The sequence below is a fragment of the Equus caballus genome, chromosome 20, assembly GCF_041296265.1.
Source record: "Equus caballus isolate H_3958 breed thoroughbred chromosome 20, TB-T2T, whole genome shotgun sequence".
NCBI lineage: Eukaryota > Metazoa > Chordata > Mammalia > Perissodactyla > Equidae > Equus > Equus caballus.
Window position 1 is genome coordinate 45260626 of NC_091703.1, and position 17098 is coordinate 45277723.

Genomic DNA, 17098 nt, shown 5'->3' on the forward strand with positions numbered 1-17098 from the left:
GGCGGCGTCCCACCTGCTACAACTAGAAGGACCTGCAACTAAAAATACACAACTATGTACCCGGGGGCTTTGGGAGAAAAAAGGAAAAATAAAATCTTTTAAAAATATTAGATAAATTCAGCTCTGGTCCAAACTCTTGCAAATGTTGAGATTATTTGGTTAACCTATTAGTCACTTCTTGCAGATAAGAGATAGCAGGAGGGAGAGAGGTGATGCCCATGCTGCTGGAACAGCTACCCTGATTATTAACAATGCTGCTTTTTAGTGTGAGGCTTCGTTTTGTTTTGTTTTTAACAAATACTACCTAGAGTTGGAGATCCTGTGACACATAGTGAAGAATAGGCTATAAGACAGGCATTGAACAAAAGTGATTTTCATAGAGGTAATTTTTAATGTCTATCGTACAGCATCACATGTGGCCTAGAGCAGCATTTTCGTGGTGGTTCTCAGCACTCCTGAGAGGGGAGAGAGCTCCAGGACCCTTGTCGGCAGTGGCTGACTCAGCATTTTCCATGTAGATCATTCCTTGGTCTCAAGGAGATTCAGAGTCTAATTAGATGAAACCTGGGACCAAAGTCAGACAGAGTGTCCAAACGTCTTCGATCTGGTCATAAGTCTGGGAGAATGAGAACCCCAGAATGTAGCCCAGGCAGCGCCAGAAGCCATTCTCTCCACACTGAAAACTCTTAGGACGACAGTGGAATCGTTCTCTCCTTCTAAAAGCTTCCTTTCTCTCTTTTTCCTGAGGGAAGTGAAAGCTTCTCTTGGCAGTTGCTGGCTCGGGAAGATGGGCTGTCTCAAAGAATTTTCTTTAACGCAGAGGCATTCTGGAAATACTGCTTTGCAGGATGGGTACCTGGGGAAAAACAGGAAGAAGCTCCCAGAGGACTCTTTGCCCTCCACGGTAGACAGTTAGTGTCGTCCATGGGGGCTTGCCACAGCCACCTGGGTGGGTGTCCCTGGGCCCGCCAAGAGGTGACACCTGGTCTCCACAGGGTGGACTCTTGTCTGATTGTTGCTCCTCTTGCACAGAAGGGCAGCCATCTGATCCAGCGCTTCCACAGACAAGCCAGACGAGCTCACCCAGCACTTGAAGGTTGGGATGTTGCTGGAACATGCCAACAACCTGCCTTTCTCAGCCCCTGGCTCACTCCTGGCTTAAGTGACTGAGGGCACGTGAATGTGACACAAAAGCAGGCCTTTAACTGTGTTGTTAGTGGGGGCAGATAATTCTGCGTCTTTGAGTCCTCTTGCCCCATGACTGAAGAATTCCTCTTTTGAGCCCTCGGCGCTTTGGAAAGCCCATTAACTCTCAGAAAAGCATAACTGTCTCCTAGTTATTTGCAGTTAAGCAAATAAAATGGCTGACCTGTCAATCTTGGCATTTAAAAAAAATGACAACACGGCCAGTACATTTTTTAGACTGCTGTGCTTATGCACCAAGTGACGCTTTGGATACAAAATGAAGCAACTTCGTGCTCGTAATGGGAGACTCGTCAAAGGGGAGCAGCCCTCAGAGGTGGCCAGTAGCCTCGGGTAACTGAATTCATGTGTTGTGAAGAGTCATCCACTGAGGACGTCCCCCGAGTCCACCACGAGGGCTTACCCAGGGCAGTGGGCCTGAGCGGGGGCTCACTCACTCACGTTTTGAGTCAGTTATTCAACAAATGTTTGCCAAACACTTTTAGGGACTCAGAACTTTAAATCCACCATCAAGAAGAGTCTCTGTGAGACGGCCACCCTCCTTGGGAGATTCGGATTGGATGAGGGGGGTATCCGCATTTCTTGGAGTCCACTACTCAGTGTCCAGGAGGGGAGGGGGCCCCAGGGCCATCAGCCAGCCTCTGGGGCCTGGCCTGCGTCTGCGCCCTCGGCATCCACCTGGTTACTCTTGCCCAGCTTTTTCAAGCTCTCCAGAAAGGCCTTCCAGGTCTCCGGCACGCTCTTTTCCAGAAGCCAGCCCTCACTCTCGCACTCGGGGTCTTCCGGGTTGGACACGCCTTCCAGCGCCGTGTGCAGGTAGCGCAACCCGACCGTGATGGTCACCTGGCAGGGAGAGAGGAGACTTAGAGAGCTGGGAGAAGGAGCTGGGGGTTGGGGCTATTGGGAAACGATGGGAGCCACCGGCCTGTTGGCCCTGGGTGCCCTTCAACTGAGGCAGCTCTGTTGAGTCTGGGTTGGTGAGGGCCTGCCCACCCCCCACCCCGGCCTGGGTGCTCAGGTACCTGCCTCTTCTCCAGCCTCCTCTCTGGCCCCTTTCTCCTCCCTTTCAGGCCACCCTGGGCTTCACTAGATCCTGCCCGCGCCCCGGCTTTTTCTCTGCCTAGAACGTGGTTCCTCTCCACATTCACCCGCTAACTCAGCTCAGCCCTCAGTGAGTGTCCCTGCTGCTCATTCTCCCTCCCATTCCTCTCGGGTCGCAACTGTCCTGGGGGCCTTAGTCCCAGGCTCCTCCTCCCTGTGCCCTCCCCCCATTCCTAGCATGTTGCTTGGCATATATCGGGTGTTCAGTAACTACTTGCTGGACAGAAAAAATCATCTCCTTTTCTGCAAACAGTATGATCAGTGGTTTCCCTCTGCCTCCGTTATTTTGATTAATGTGGGGATGAGTGGGCTGTTGGTTTGGATTTGCTCACTAGCAGTGGCACAGTTGGCAGACTCTGGTGCCAAAGTGCCTGGGCTCAAACCCCAGCCCTGGCACGTAGCCAGCCATGTTACTAGGAAACCTCAGTTTACCCATCTGGTTTGCAGATCTTCAGATGAAGTGTCGCCTGCCTTATGTGCATGCTGTGACACTTCAGCACGTGTAGAGCGTGGTACCTGGCGCACAGGAAGGAGGAATAGAAGTGTCAGCTGTCAGTTATTAGCGTGGTAAGTATTGTTTTCACTTTTCTACTAATGTACTGTGTTAGCCACTTGTTTCTACACGAATTCCTGGTTTGCTCTCTTAAACTGGTATACTGGTATAGCAAACTCTGAGCGAACTAGTCCTTCTAATGGAGAACGTCCACCCCTGAGGGCAGGGGTGGCCCTGATCCATCTTATTCACTAGTATCAGCCCTCAGGAACAGCTCCCAGTGTGGTAGGGCCATGGTAAACATCTGTTGAATGAATGCTCTGGGAGCATTTTATAATTACATAGTAGATGATATAGTTTTAGGTTATTGTTATTGTTATTGTTGACTGAAAGTTTAATAAATTCTTTTTACAGTGGAAAAACTCACCTCCTCCAGGAAGTCCTCCTGGTGTGCATGCACACACTCTGATCCCCTCCTGCTTTCTTGAAGGAGGCCCACTGCTGCACTATGAGTTTTGCACTTGGTAACGATCCTCCCTTTGGTTCATGAGTTAGTTGTCATCTCCCAAATTGATTGTGAAGCCCAGGAGGGCAAGGCTCAGGGCAGAATCCTACTGCTAGCTGAGCCACCCTCGTGCCCATCGCAGAGTTCTGTCCGCTAAAGGCTTCCAGTAAAAGTCAGGGGCATTCAAACTCCCTCTTCCTAGTGAGCTGGTTCTCATCTTATGCAGTCACTAGATTCCTGGAAAGGTGGATAAACTGAGGCAGCCAGTAGAACCAACCCCGTTTTCCCACTGACTTCTGTTAGTCTTTCAGTCTTGTTTTTGTGGGCTTTCAGGCGATGGGACCTTCTAACCTTCTAGCAGTAAGCTTCTATCCTCATTCTAGCCACTCATTCCCAAGACTCTGCTTCAAGGAGTCAACGACCAATCAATCCTCATAAATATGCTTGTGTTTGCCTCAACAGTAAAAGAATCCCGCCTTTCCCACCCACCCCCAGGCAGTACAGCCCCCGAGTGTGATGTGGTGTCAGATGGTGTGTCTCACCGAGGCACAGCTATGTGTGAATTTCTGTAGCACCCAGGGAGCAACTTACCTAAAGGAACCTTGCAGTGAGTCTTCTGATGGACAAAGCTTCCCTGCCTAATGTTTCTGATTTTGTGCCTTTGGATTTTGGAGTCGGGATTTTCTGCTGTTAGCTCAAAGCAGGAGTCCCTGAGCCTCCCTCTGTGCCACCTTGGTTTCTACTAACACGTGCTCTTGTTCAGCACCCAGGACAGCGCCTGGCACTTCCTAGGTGTGTAAGAAATACCGTCTCTTCAATAAATGAATGGGGGCTGGCCCCGTGGCCAAGTGGTTAAGTTCACGCGCTCTGCTTCGATGGCCCAGGGTTTCACCTGTTCGGATCCTGGGTGCAGACATGGCACCGCTCATTGGGCCATGCTGAGGTGGCGTCCCACGTGCCACAACTAGAAGGACCCACAACTAAAAATACACAACTACGTACTGGGGGGCTTTGGGGAGAAAAAGGAAAAATCTTTAAAAAAATAAAAAATGAATGAATGAATGAATGAGGACTGGCTACCTTCCAAGCCGTGGAGCTACAGAGAGGAATTAAGCCTTACAGATGAGGTAAGATGAATCCACAAATAATGAGAATAACAGGTACATGGTGACTGACAGCTCGAGAGAAGCACGAATCCAAATAGCTCCCACTCACTGAACACCTCTCTGTACCTATTATGCCCTGTTGCCTCACAATAGTCCCAAAGTTGAGTGCTGTCAGCCCCATATCACAGGGAGGTTAAGTAACTTTCCGAGACCTCAGACTCAAAAAGTGGAAGCACAGGACGAACGTCTAAAACATGCAAAATGAAAGAAGTCAGACACGAAAGGTCACATATTATATGATTTCGCTTATATGAAATGTCCAGAATAGATAAATCCAGGAGGACAGAGCACAAGCTGGAGGTTGCCAGGGGCTGGGGGCAGAGGGGGATGGGGAGAGACTGTTTCATGGGTGTGAGGTTTGCTTCAGGGGTAATGAAAGTGTGTTGGAATTAGAAAGGGTGGTTGTACAACATTGTAAATGTGCTGAACACCACCAAATTGTTTACTTTAAAATGGTTAATTTTATGTTCCATGAATTTCACCTCAATAGTTATTTTTTCAGTGATAAGACAGCAACAAACAAAAAAGAGTGGGGTGCTGGGGTTCACACCCCCACCAGCCATATGCATGAGAGACCTGCCCCCCCACCACCACCATCGCCCCAGGCCTGCCTGACCCACAGCCTGGCACAGGGCTGGTTCCCAGGAGAGAGACATGCCCTCCAGCCCTGGCTCCACCCCATTAAATACCAATGGGGCAGGTGGCGCCCTCTTCCCCTGCCCCCAGCTGGCCCAGGCCTACCTCGAAGAGCCAGACGAGGAGCGTGAAGGCGCCCATGGAGTTCATCAGGCTGCTGTAGTAGCCCAGCAGGGCGGCCCTGCAGCCATGCACCCACAGGTTGAGCTCCTCCGTCTGGTGGTCGTAGCTGTAGTGTGCCGAGTTGTTGGTGAGCTGGTACTGGATGCAGGGCCGTGGCGAGCTGGGGTTGCAGCAGCTGAAGGGGACGCCATCCACCAGGTACCGCCCATCCACGTTGCTCTTGATGCGACTGGAGGAGAAACAGACAGCTCGAGCCTGGCTTCTCGGACTCCTCACCAGGCGCCAGTTCCTCCCATCCCCACCGCTGAAAAGCTAGAATACTCATTCATGCTTTCTTTCATTCACTCACTCATTTGCTAATGTTTGCTCTGCCTGGCTCTGTCCCAGCCACTGTTCTAGGTGCTGACGATGGAGTGTTGACCCAGAGAGCCAATGCCCCTGCCTTCCCGGAGCTCTTCTTCTAGAGGGTTGAGGCAGATGATAAAGCAAGAAGCAGGAAGTACATAGAGAATAGAGAGATTCATCCGACCACTCTGTGTGCTGCCCGGCCCTGGCGTCACCGATTTCTTGGAACCATGGCAGGCTGAACCAGGAAGAGCAGCAGGGCAGGCAGCGCCCATGAGACGAGGCTCTGCCTAGGATTCATGACCATCAGACTTTAGCCCCCAGCCCCCCTCCAACCTCATCTCCCCCTTATGGGTCACTGGAGACCAAGGCCCCCTCTGGCCAGATCAGTTCTCCGTGACAGATGTTGTGGGCCTGTGCAGCGGAGGGGATGAGGCTCAAGGCAGGCACAGTCCTTGCCCTCGACTGACTGGTCACTGTCCAGTCTGAACTCTGCCGCAGCCAGGAGGGAGCTCCCTACTCACGTGAAGGATGCAGCCTGCATAACGTGTGCATTCCTGTATTTACGTATATATTTGGTTAGAGCACATCATACATTCACGTGGGTTTGGAATTCAGAAGGGGCAGAATCTTTACAGTGAAAAATCTCCCCATCCCTGTTCGCCGGGCTGGGTACGTTCTACCGGACCCGAGCGTGGTGACCCAGGCGTCTTTATGTGTCAGAATTCATCGAGCTGCACACTTAAGATTTGCACACTCGACTGTGTGCATGTTATCTTGAGTAAGAAAGATTTTGTTGTTCTTGTTGCAGGGGAAGATTCACCCTAAGCTGACATCTGTTGCCCATCTTCCTTTTCCCCCCCAAAGCCCCAGGACATAGTTGTCTATAGTTGTAAGTCCTTCTGGTTCTTCTATGTGAGCTGCTGTCACAGCATGGCTACTGACAGACAAATGGTGTGGTTCTGCGCCCAGGAACCAAACCTGGGCTGCTGAAGCTGAGTGCGCCAAAGTTTAACCACTAGGCCATCAGGGCTGGCTCAAAAAAGGTGGTTTTTGTTTGTTGGTTTGTTTTTTGCTGAGGAAGATTAGCCCTGAGCTAACATCTGTGCCAATCTTCCTCCACTTTATATGTGGGTCACCACCACAGCATGGCTGATGAGCAGTGTAGGTTCACGCCCAGGATCTGAACCCACAAACCTGGGCTGCCAAAGTGGAACATGCTGAACTTAACCACTACACCACAGGGCCAGCCCCCAAGAAAGATTTTTTAAAAGTTGCACATGAACAGTACATTACATAAGAGCAGCAGACTTTTACAACACAAGAACAGAAAGCATGTAATTCTTTAAAATAGAAATTGTTTTTAGCAATGTTCATTGAAATGGTAACTATACTTTAAAAAAAAGATGTTCGTGTTTAGATCCTAGATAAAATCTCTTTAATATAAAAAAAAATGTCCTGCTCATTCTTGTCCCTTGGCCTCCAGGTCCACTCCCCAGCCCCCCTTCCCACACAGTGTGGCCAGCTCTGTCTGTCCTTCCAGAGAAGCTTCATGCAGGGACAAGCAAACACAGATTCTGCAAGTGTTCGTATTCTTCCTGTTGTTTTCTTTTTTGACCCAAATGGTAATATTCTGTAGATACTGTCTTAAACCTTTCTTTTTTCTCTTAGCAATATCTTAGAGATCTTTTTATGTCTGTCAGTGGAGAATGTTCTCCAGAGTTCTTATGAGCTGCCTGGTACCTCTGTTGTGCAGACGGTCCGTGGGGTACTATCCAGTTCCCTACCGATGGGCTTGTGGGTCTTTCCCAGTCTCCTGTTAATACAAACGTGGACATGGGTCATTTTGTGTACTGTGAATACATCTAGAGGGTAAATTTCTAGAAGGGGCATCCCTGTATCAAAGGGTGGGTCCCTTTGTGATTGCACCAGACCCCTGACATGTTTGCCCCGTCAAGGGCTGTACAATCACACCCCACCAGCCATGCATGAGAGAGCCTGCTCCCCCCAGCCCCACCCAGAAACCATGTCTTGCTCAGCTCTCCCCCACCTCCCCAGTCCCCAGCTCGGCACCCGGGCCATTGGGGCCCCCAGTCAGTGCCTGCTGCGGGGGTGCTGGGGGGGGACTGAAGCAGAGGGGCCTTCAGTGTGGTGCTCCCGCTCCCCTCTTCAGGGGCCAGCAGCGCCACCCCAACTGAGCAGATGCTGGTCTCCCACCCCAAGACCAACCCCAGCCCGCCTCCTCGAGGCCAGGGGCCTCCCAACTCTAATGCTGTTCCTCCCTCTCCCTGCCCTGTGTGCTGTCCCTCAAGCCCGCTCCCATCAGCACTATATCCCACCTGGGCTGTTCCCGATGTCCCCGTGGAGAGGAGTGGGTATAGCAGAGAGCCAAACTTTGAGCCCCAAATCTGCCTTTGTGAGCCATGGAACTCTCTGGACCCGTGTGAGGTGGGGATAACCACATCCCCCCAGGGGCCCTGCGGAGGTCTAAATGAGGCAGTGGGAGGAATGCACTGCACCAGGCCCGCAGAGAATGCCAGCTCCTCCCTACTCCGGGCCATCTGGGAGGGACCTCGCAAACCATCAGATCGTTCTGCAGAAGAGGAAGTGGGGCCAGAGCAGGGCAGGGCCTCACCCAAAGCCGCACAGGAAGTGAAGCCCACAGCAGCTGCCCCCTTCTCCCCTCAGAGTTCCTCAGTCTCTCAGGTCCTCCCTGCATGTTGGCCTTTCCAGTAAACTTCCTAGGAGATGTGAAGTCCCTCTCCTGTTCCCAGCAGCCCTTTCCTGTCCACCGTCATCTCTCTTTATGCACCCTCCAAGTGTCCCTAAATTGGGGTGAGGCCTGCAGACCTGTCTCACACACACTCCACGTGGATCTGAAGTGAGGGCCAGGCCTGCAGTTGTGCGGGCTGAGGCCAGCAGATGATCTGAGCTGCCCCCAGTCCACGGGCTGGCCTTCTGGACGGCCACCGTCCTCCCACACCACCTTGCTGACCCCCAGTGTTCAGGAAGCCACCCTGCTTCTGAGGGCAGGGCTGTCTCCCCCACTCAGACAGGGGCTCCCCAAGGGCGGTGCCGTGTCCCCCTCAGACTGAGCTCCCTGAGGACGGGGCCGTGTCTCCCCTCAGACAGGGGCTTCCTGGGGGCAGGGCTGTGTCTCCTCCCCTGGACTAGGGACTCCATCAGGACAGGGCCGAAGTCAGCATGGGGGAGGCCGGCCTGGCTTGGTGGACGTTGGGGCTTCCCTGGGCTCCCAGCCTGGGACGTCTTGGGGTCCCACATCTGGAACTAGCCTTCCCCCTCCATCCCCTAGAAGCATCATCTTGTTTGCTCAGTGCTTGCCCTGGTTCCAACCACCGATTAAGGCCTCACTCACCCTCTTAAGACAAAGCCAGGCAGAGGAGAGCTCCTTAGGCGGTGAGCTCACTATTTATATCAGAGTATTTCCCAGGCTACAAATCTTGCTCTGCTCAGGGCTCACCAAGGCTTGTAAGGGTCTTGATTAAGATAAGGCCTGGGTTCCAGCCCACTCTCCCATAGCCAAGCCACACATGACTTGGGAAAATCATCATGTCAGATTTTTCCTGGGAAAACCAACATAATTTAGTGGATGAATCAATAAATCAACAAGGAAAGCCATATGGAAATGAAGGGGAGGGGAGAAGAGGGAGGCAGGAGTACAGCTGACGATGGGTCATCCCCAACGGGAATGATAGCTGCATGACACCTGTGGAACCCCAGCAACTCGCCGGACCTCTGTGGGCCTCAGTTTTCTCATCTGAGGAATGACATAATGAGTACCTGACAGGGCTGTGGTGGAGATTAAATGGGATAATACACATAAAGCACCTGGTATACAGCAGGTGCATATTAGTATTTATTTTAAGATTTCTTTTTTGAGTAGTCACTGGGTATAAAGTACTGCAGGTGTTGAGGGAAGACGTAAGAAGGAGGAGACGCGGCCCCGCCCTCGGGGAGCCCCGGTCTGAGGGAGCACGCAGCTCTGCCCTCAGGGAGCTCTCAGCCAAAGTCTAGACTTCTTGAAATGTCTACCAATTTCTCAGGAAGAGCGAGCCACTGCCTGTAGCCTGTGGGTTCCTGGGAAGGACAGTAAAGTGAGAACTTGGTACCAGCTTCTCCCTCAGACTGAGGGCTCCAGGCCAGGCCTTCCTGGCTGACAGTTCCTGGTGCCAAGATCTCTGAGCCCCTTCATGCTCTGCCTCTCACCCCAGGACAGCAGAGCTCTGCTCATCCTGAAGACGGGAAAACTGTAAAGGAGTTGTTATAAATTGGCTGAAGACCTCATGTCCTCCTGGTACGATGCAGTAAGACGCACACAGGAGCACCCAGGGGAGTGTTCTTGCCAAAACTGAACCTGAATCCAACCACACCTCAGCCCTGACTCCTGGTTTATGGGAAATACAGGGACAGGAGAACAAGTCAGATGACACCAGTTGGCTGCATCTGCCCACTCCAGAATGTGGGTAATTCCACAGGACAAATGGCCCCGTTCCTCCAAGACACACAGGGCATGAAAAAGGTGACTGTCACAGAGTAAAAGAGACCAAACAACAATAGAGTTAGGAGACCAAACAATCAAATGCAAAGTATGGATTTGGTTTGGATCCGGATCGGAACAAACCAACTGTAAAACATTATGAGACAATCAGAAAAAATTGAACCCGACTGGGTGTTAGATGATGTGACTATTAGTTTTGTTGGGCATGATTAATATTGTGCTTGTGCTAAACAAAAACAAAAAGGCAAACAAACAAACAAACCCTCTGTATCTGTTAGCAATGCCTCCTAAAGTATTTACAGGTAAAAGGAAATGATGCCCGGGATTGGCGTTAAGATACTCAGAGAGGGATAATGTGTGTGTTCGGGGAGCATGGTATAGACAAAACAAGAAGGCAGAAATGTTTATATTTGTTGAGGCTAGAAGGACACCTGGGAATTCATTATAATCTCTCTACTTTTGTGAATACTGGAAATTTTCCATGATAAAAATTGCAAATGCAATAAAATATTAGAAACACTGGTTTGAAAACTTCAAATCGATCTCCTGATAGCTTGCTCTGAAGAGTCGCTGAGGGAGGCGGCATTCCTGGACTGGGCTCCTCCCTCTGAGGGCCTCCCCCAGTTATAACAGAGCGTGTCTCCCCCCCTTCCCCCACCCCTGCAGGACCACTGGCCAGGGAGGGGGTGAGCAGGTAAACACGGATGCATGAGGTTAAAGCACAGCGACCTCCCCACCGTTTACCACAGGCCCCAGGGAGCCCGGGAGTGTTTCTAGTTTCTGCAGGGGCCGCCTCATGATTATCTGAGACCCTGGCACAGACGTACTGGGATCCAGTCACAATCCACAGGTGTTTTTTTGAGCTGCCTCGTATCCCTGCCCACACCTTCTGGTCCTTCTGGAGGAGGAAATGAAGAACCAGAAGACAGAGAAAGATGGAAAGAGGGAGGACTTTGAGGCACCGCCCCACCCTGCACCCAAAGCAGCCTGGAGAATTCCAGGTTTGGGTGAGTCAGGGAACAAGCGTTCGTTAACAGCAAATCTGTGCCAGGTGCACTTTAACATTGCTGGGGAGCAGCGCGACAGAGGCAGGGGCAAAATTAAAACCCGGCCCTGCGCACGGTGGGATAGTATCCGTCGATAAGGAGGAACGAAGTTCTGCCCATGCAGCAACATGGATGAACTTCTAAGACATTAGGCTGAGTGAAAGAAGCCAGTCACAAAAGGCCAAATGTGACACGATTCCGTTCACAGGAGATGCTGATGCCGGGAGCCCCCAGAGGCAGAGCAGGCTAGTGGTTCTGGGAGGCCAGGGAGTGAGAGCTACAGGGCACAGGGTTTCTGTGAGCAGTGATGAAAATGCCCTAAAACTGACTGCGGTATTGGTTGCACAACTCTGTGAATAGACCAAAAACCATTGAATTGTCCTCTTCAGAAAGATGAATTATAGCTCAATAAAGCTGGTTTTAAAAAAATCTACCCCCCTTCTTGCTGTGAGATCTTAGGAATGTCCCTTAACCTCTCTGAGGTGCAGATCTCTTATCTATACACTAGAGATAACAACCTGTCAAAAAAAATACAACCCAACTCCCAGGACATGTTTTGTGCAGAATAAATGAGGGCCTTTTTCCATCCCAAACAACCTGGCAACATAGCGAAGGGGCAGGTGGGCTGGGAGTGGGGCGTGGCCCCTAGGCTACTTGCCTGGGACAGGCGGGCCAAAAAGCTTGTAAATTCTTGTAAAACTCTTGAATTGTTCCCACCTCATCTCATTGTTTAGATCAGGAGCCTTCAGGAAACAGCCCTTGATCTTAAAGATTCCCCTGAGAAATCTCCAAAAACCGGCCACGCCTCTATGCTTGCTGAGGCCACGATCTCCATGCTGTTTCCTCGGGGATCCAGGGAGGGACACCTGAGGAGCCCCTCTCAGGAGGTGGACTGGAAATGCTGCAGGATGAGGCCCTCAACTTTCTCTAGCCCAGTCTGGTGAGGTGTACATCATACAGAATAGAAAGAGATGCTTCAGGGGCAGAGCCTGCAGACACGACCAGAAGTCATGGGCCCCAGACACTGCCCATGCCCAGTACTGGCATCACTGGAGGATCCTGGTACATTTTCTCCAGACTTCCCGCTGTCTCAGCAGCTCACTGCTTCTGGGATCGCCTCCCAGGGTCCTCAGGGTCAAGGAGAGGAGTGAGGCTCAGCCCAGTCTTTTTGCTGGCTCATCCAAATTTGGTAGGGAAAAGAAAAAGGGGAAAAGGAGAAGAATTTCTTTTAAAAAGATCTTGGTGAAAGACAGCACTGCTCCCTCACCTGCCCTCCTGCTGGTACCCACCCCACTTCTCTTTGCCTCTATTGCTGCAGACTCCCAGCCCTGAGGGTGCTGCTGAGAAAAGCAGGTCAACACTTACCGCTTCTCAGTGCGTGGCATCTCAAAAAATACATATATACTTTATATTTTTTAGGGGAGGGTTTTGGGGAGCCAAATTTGTCAGATAAACTTAATCCTCCTAAGTGAAGCAGTCAAGATGTGAACAGAAAAAAATTTTAGTATCCCTGGTACGGAGGGAGAAAGTGCCACTCCACATTCTCTTATTGACTTCTGTGTTCATTCTTTCCACCAACAGATGAGGGCTGTGTCACGCTGGCCCTCAGGCAAATCCAGCTTTCTGGACACAGCCCTGAGGAGCTTCACTTGCCTCACAGGCGTTGTCCACTGATCATTAATTTAAAAGTTTGTGGGAAATGATGATGTAGTCCTCTCTCTGCAAAGGTGACCCTATCAGGCTATCCCCTTGGCAGCACAGGATTGTGACATCACTGGAGGTTTTTGGAAAGGAGAAAGGCAAGCCAGTTCTACAGTTGTGTCTTGAGAGCAGCTTTATGAAACGTTAGAGCCAACAGATACAATGTATCTGGAAATGCAGCCTAAGGGAACTAAGACAGAAACAGAGACAGAGACGGAGAGAAGCACACGCCTCAGAGATGCCCCCTCCAGTGTTCTTCACAGTAGAAATAACTAGAACAACCTAAATGCCTGCCTGCCTAAGTGTGTCTGTTAGTTCAGTGGATTATTATGCACCCATTAAACATGATCTTTTTAGACAAATACTGTCTGATCTCACTTATTTGTGGAATCTAAAAAAGCTGACGTGCATAGAAACAGAGATTAGAACGGTGGTTGCCAGGGGCTTGGGGGTGGGAGGAAAGGGGAGATGTTGATGAAAGCGCACAAACTTCCAGTTACAAGATGAACAAGTTCTGGAGATCTAATGTACAGCACGGCGATTACAGTTAATAATACTGTATTATATTGTTGAAGGTTGCTAAGAGAGTCGATCTTAAATGCTCTCATCACAAAAAAAGAAATGGTGATGATGTGGCGAGCTGCAGGTGTCGGCTAAGCCATGGTGGGAATTATTCTGCGATATGTGAGTGTGTCAAATCAATATATTGTACACAAACTTATACAAGGTCTTTTGTCAATTATATCTCAATAAAGCTAGAAACAAACATAATCGTTTCGAACATTATGCAAATATTACACTATCCAGTTACTAAACGGGGCACTCAGTTGTATTTATGCCACAGTTACACTATGTTAATACGTAACCGTTAAGACTAGACTGAGTGTGGAAAAATCAAAGCCATTGATCAATTGTGGATGAGAATCTGCTTGAATTTCTTTTCCTGTTTTTGTTTCTCTTAATGTTGTCACCGTAATTGTTGTGTAACCGAGATTGTTTGCAAGTCAATGGAGTTAGGAGAGTGTCACACCAACAAGCTGGTATGCGGCACTGAGGTCGTTTTGATCAAGCTTCATGTTTGCCTGAAAATTTGGATACAACAGCCATTGGGAGTGGAGCAACCTGGAGGATCTCTCCGCTCTGGGATGAAAGGGGATTTAGGTTTACAGAGAGATTTTCTGTCTCTCCAAGGACTGACTCTGTGCAGAAGACGATCAAGGAAAATGAGAGGAAAAAATGAAAAGCCCCTTCTCACCTGCTCACAAAGGCTGGTTCTACCTTCAGCTTGTCCCCCGCCCCCATCCCCAGGAACTCTGCTTGTCCCTTTGGCTTCACACCCTCCTGGGGAAACTTATATAAATCATGCCACCTTATGCTGTCCCCGCAGACCTGTCCCCTAGAAAGGGCAGAGCGGTTTACAAGCCTCTCCTTGACGAGGGATTTGTAGCAGTAATCCCCACACGCAGGGAAAATAAAATCCCAAGCAGTGACCTTCAGTGTGACTTCCCTTCCATCTGAGATACAGCTAAGCCAGCCATCTGGGGTTCATTGGTGTTGTCGGGGCTTCAACCATGCCCTGCTGCCAGCGTGCCCAACGCCCCGCATGCAGGTCCCCTTGGACTCACCAGCCTCACTCAGAGGAAACCCACCTGGATGAACAGATGAACCCCATGCCTCAGTCAGAGACCGGGTAGAGTTGGGCAGAAAGAAGGGGTGAGGGAGGGCCGCTGGCTCCGGGCAGGCTGCCTTTCCCTGGAAAATGACTCAAGACCTGTGATGGTATGTCTGTTGGGCAGAGTGGCTTGCTGGAGTCAGCACAAAGGACGAGTTGCTCTCTCACCAACACCTCCCCACCTCCCTACTCAAGGTTTTATTTTCCCACATGCCAAGAATACTTTGGAGATACTTTACCGTGTTGCACTATGAAAATGTAAGAAGTAAACACCAGCAGACATTTAATGAGCACCTGCTGTGTGCCAGGCTCTTGACAGAGCTGGGAGGTAGCCTCCAAGATTATGTACTCCAGTGCCTTCATTTAAAAGATGGGCAGGGGCTGGCCCCGTGGCCGAGTGGTTAAGTTCACACGCTCCGCTGCAGGCAGCCCAGTGTTTCGTTGGTTCGAATCCTGGGCGTGGACATGGCACTGCTCATCAAACCATGCTGAGGCAGCGTCCCACATGCCACAACTAGAAGGACCCACAATGAAGAATATACAACTATGTACCAGGGGGCTTTGGGGAGAAAAAGGAAAAAAAAAAAAAAAGGAAAAAAAAGATGGGCAGACGAGGGCCCAGGGTGGCAAGTGACTTACCCAAGGTCACAAGCTAATTAACCACAGAGCGATATGTAAAGCCTAGAACTTCTGACCGCCCCGTCTCTGCTCCTTCCACCGTGCCCAGGGACAAACGCCTTGAGAGTGGACGCTTAGGGTGGAAAGGTTGGAAAACAAGGGAACTAATCGGGAAATCTAAGTTTCTGGGATTGAATCCATCTGCTTTGAATGGATGAGACAAATAGGCAAATAACGACTCAATGTACGTGACCTATGAATGCCCCATGCCTACTGTATGAAGCAGACGCACACTCCTGGCTGACTGTTCCTCCCTGGGGACTCCTATCCAAACAGCTTAGATAACTTGACACCTTCCTCCCACTTTTGCCAAACATCAGGTTGAGCCATATGAAGTTGCCATCTTTATAGGTCAAAAATGTTAGAATATTGGCAATTCCCTAGGCTCCGGTTGAATACAGCCTCACATCAGCAGTAATAAGTTGTGCACACTGAGCACCTGATAGGGAGGAAAAGGCTATGGGCCTATGTGTCCCCTTATAGGTCTGACCCTGGGACTGGGGGCCACTCACTCTTTGACTTCTTTGGAGGAAAAGTCCAGGTAGCGGTTGCTGATCCACTGAATCTCAAACCAGTCCCGAAAGCCATTGTTGCCACAGCATTTGAACTCGATCTGCAGCATGTCAATGGTCTTCTTCATGAAACACCTGCCAGGCGTGTCTGTGTCCCTGTAATATTTCATGCCATTCTTGAGCCCGTGGGCCAGGGTGCTCTCCAGTGAGCCCCGCAGGAGGAAGCAGCAGAGGGCCACCAGGAGGAGGACAATGTTGAAGAGGACGCAGACAGCCAGGTACGACTTCAGCCAGGGCTTCCACTTGGCATACTTGGCAGGGTCCAGGGCGTCGTAGCAGATCTTGCCAGCCAGAGAGTTGAAGACACAGGACAGCACCCCCACCCCTATCAAGGAGTTGGGCACAAAATGGCTCTCGGAATTATTCATCACTTCGCTCCTCTTCCGGAGTTCAATCTTCAGGAACAGTCCTAGGCTGAAGATGACGACACCCGCCAACACAGAGAGCCAGTTCATCAGCCAGAGCCCTTGGGCCAATTTGACTCGCTTCTTCTGGTCAAACTTGACTTTCAGCAGCGCCATGCTTGCAGAGTGCAGTCCGGGCAGCCTCGCACAGCAGAGCTCCCACTTCTGCCCTTAATGAAGCTGGGGGCTGAAGACTCAGGGCCTTGGGAAGGATGCAGACGGCCCACACTGCAGGGAGATGCTCTGGGGGCTGCCCATGTTGAGCCTCCTAGCCTGGGACCCCCGTTAACTCAGTAGTGGCAGCAGGGGTCGCAGAGTCGTAGCTCATGAAGGAGCCAGTCCTCAGCGTCGTTCCTGCAGCTCCCTTCCCAGCCAAGAAGGGACAGCCTGAACGCTGCAGATTAAAAGTGGGATCCACAAGACATCTTGTTAATCTCTTTAGCCAGGTTCATCCCATTAGATAAAGCCAGCCAGTTTCAAAACATGCCCACAGGAGCCTCCATCGAGACACTGGAGCAGAGAGCTCTGCGTTCGGCTTGGAGAATCAGGAGCAAAAAAGGCAAGACTGGCTTGAGGAAGGGGCTTTGTCTGGAGTTCTAGCTCAAATCATGTGTCTTCCCAGAAGCACGTTTCCAGGCCAAACTCCTTCAAAATTTAAGATTTCCTATGGACAAAAGACATCATTATCCAAGTTGAAAAAGAAATGACAGATTGTGAGAAAACACTTGCAACACACAAAAAAGGAATTCATGCAAAAAAATTTTAAACTCCCATTATTCCACAATCAAAAGGTCAATGATGAAGTGGAAAACAGGCAAAGGATAGGAACAGGCAATTTTTTTTCTATTTTTTTTTTAAAGATTGGCACCTGAGCTAACAACTGTTGCCAATCTTCTCTCTTTTTTTCTGTTTTTTCTCCCCAAATCCCCCAATT

The 17098-nt window shown here is 50.4% G+C and overlaps 1 protein-coding gene across 1 annotated transcript; it reads right to left on the reverse strand.

The window, feature by feature from the left end:
* Positions 1–368: 368 nt before the first annotated feature.
* On the reverse strand, positions 369–16407 carry PRPH2 (peripherin 2). The gene is made up of 3 exons (XM_001501413.6): positions 15701–16407; positions 5210–5456; positions 369–2046 (listed from the first exon to the last, which is right to left on the reverse strand). Exons 1-3 carry the CDS (start codon positions 16279–16281, stop codon positions 1834–1836), a joined length of 1041 nt encoding a protein of 346 aa, XP_001501463.1. The 5' UTR covers positions 16282–16407; the 3' UTR covers positions 369–1833.
* Positions 16408–17098: the final 691 nt, after the last annotated feature.

Coding starts and splice junctions, on each gene's coding strand:
- PRPH2 (XM_001501413.6), bottom strand. CDS start 16,281: ATGGCGCTGCTGAAAGTCAAGTTTGACCAGAAGAAGCGAGTCAAATTG. Junction 5,457..15,700: donor TCCTCCAAAGAAGTCAAAGA/GTGAGTGGCCCC, acceptor TTTCTCCTCCAG/TCGCATCAAGAGCAACGTGG. Junction 2,047..5,209: donor TCCTCGTCTGGCTCTTCGAG/GTAGGCCTGGGC, acceptor TCTCCCTGCCAG/GTGACCATCACGGTCGGGTT.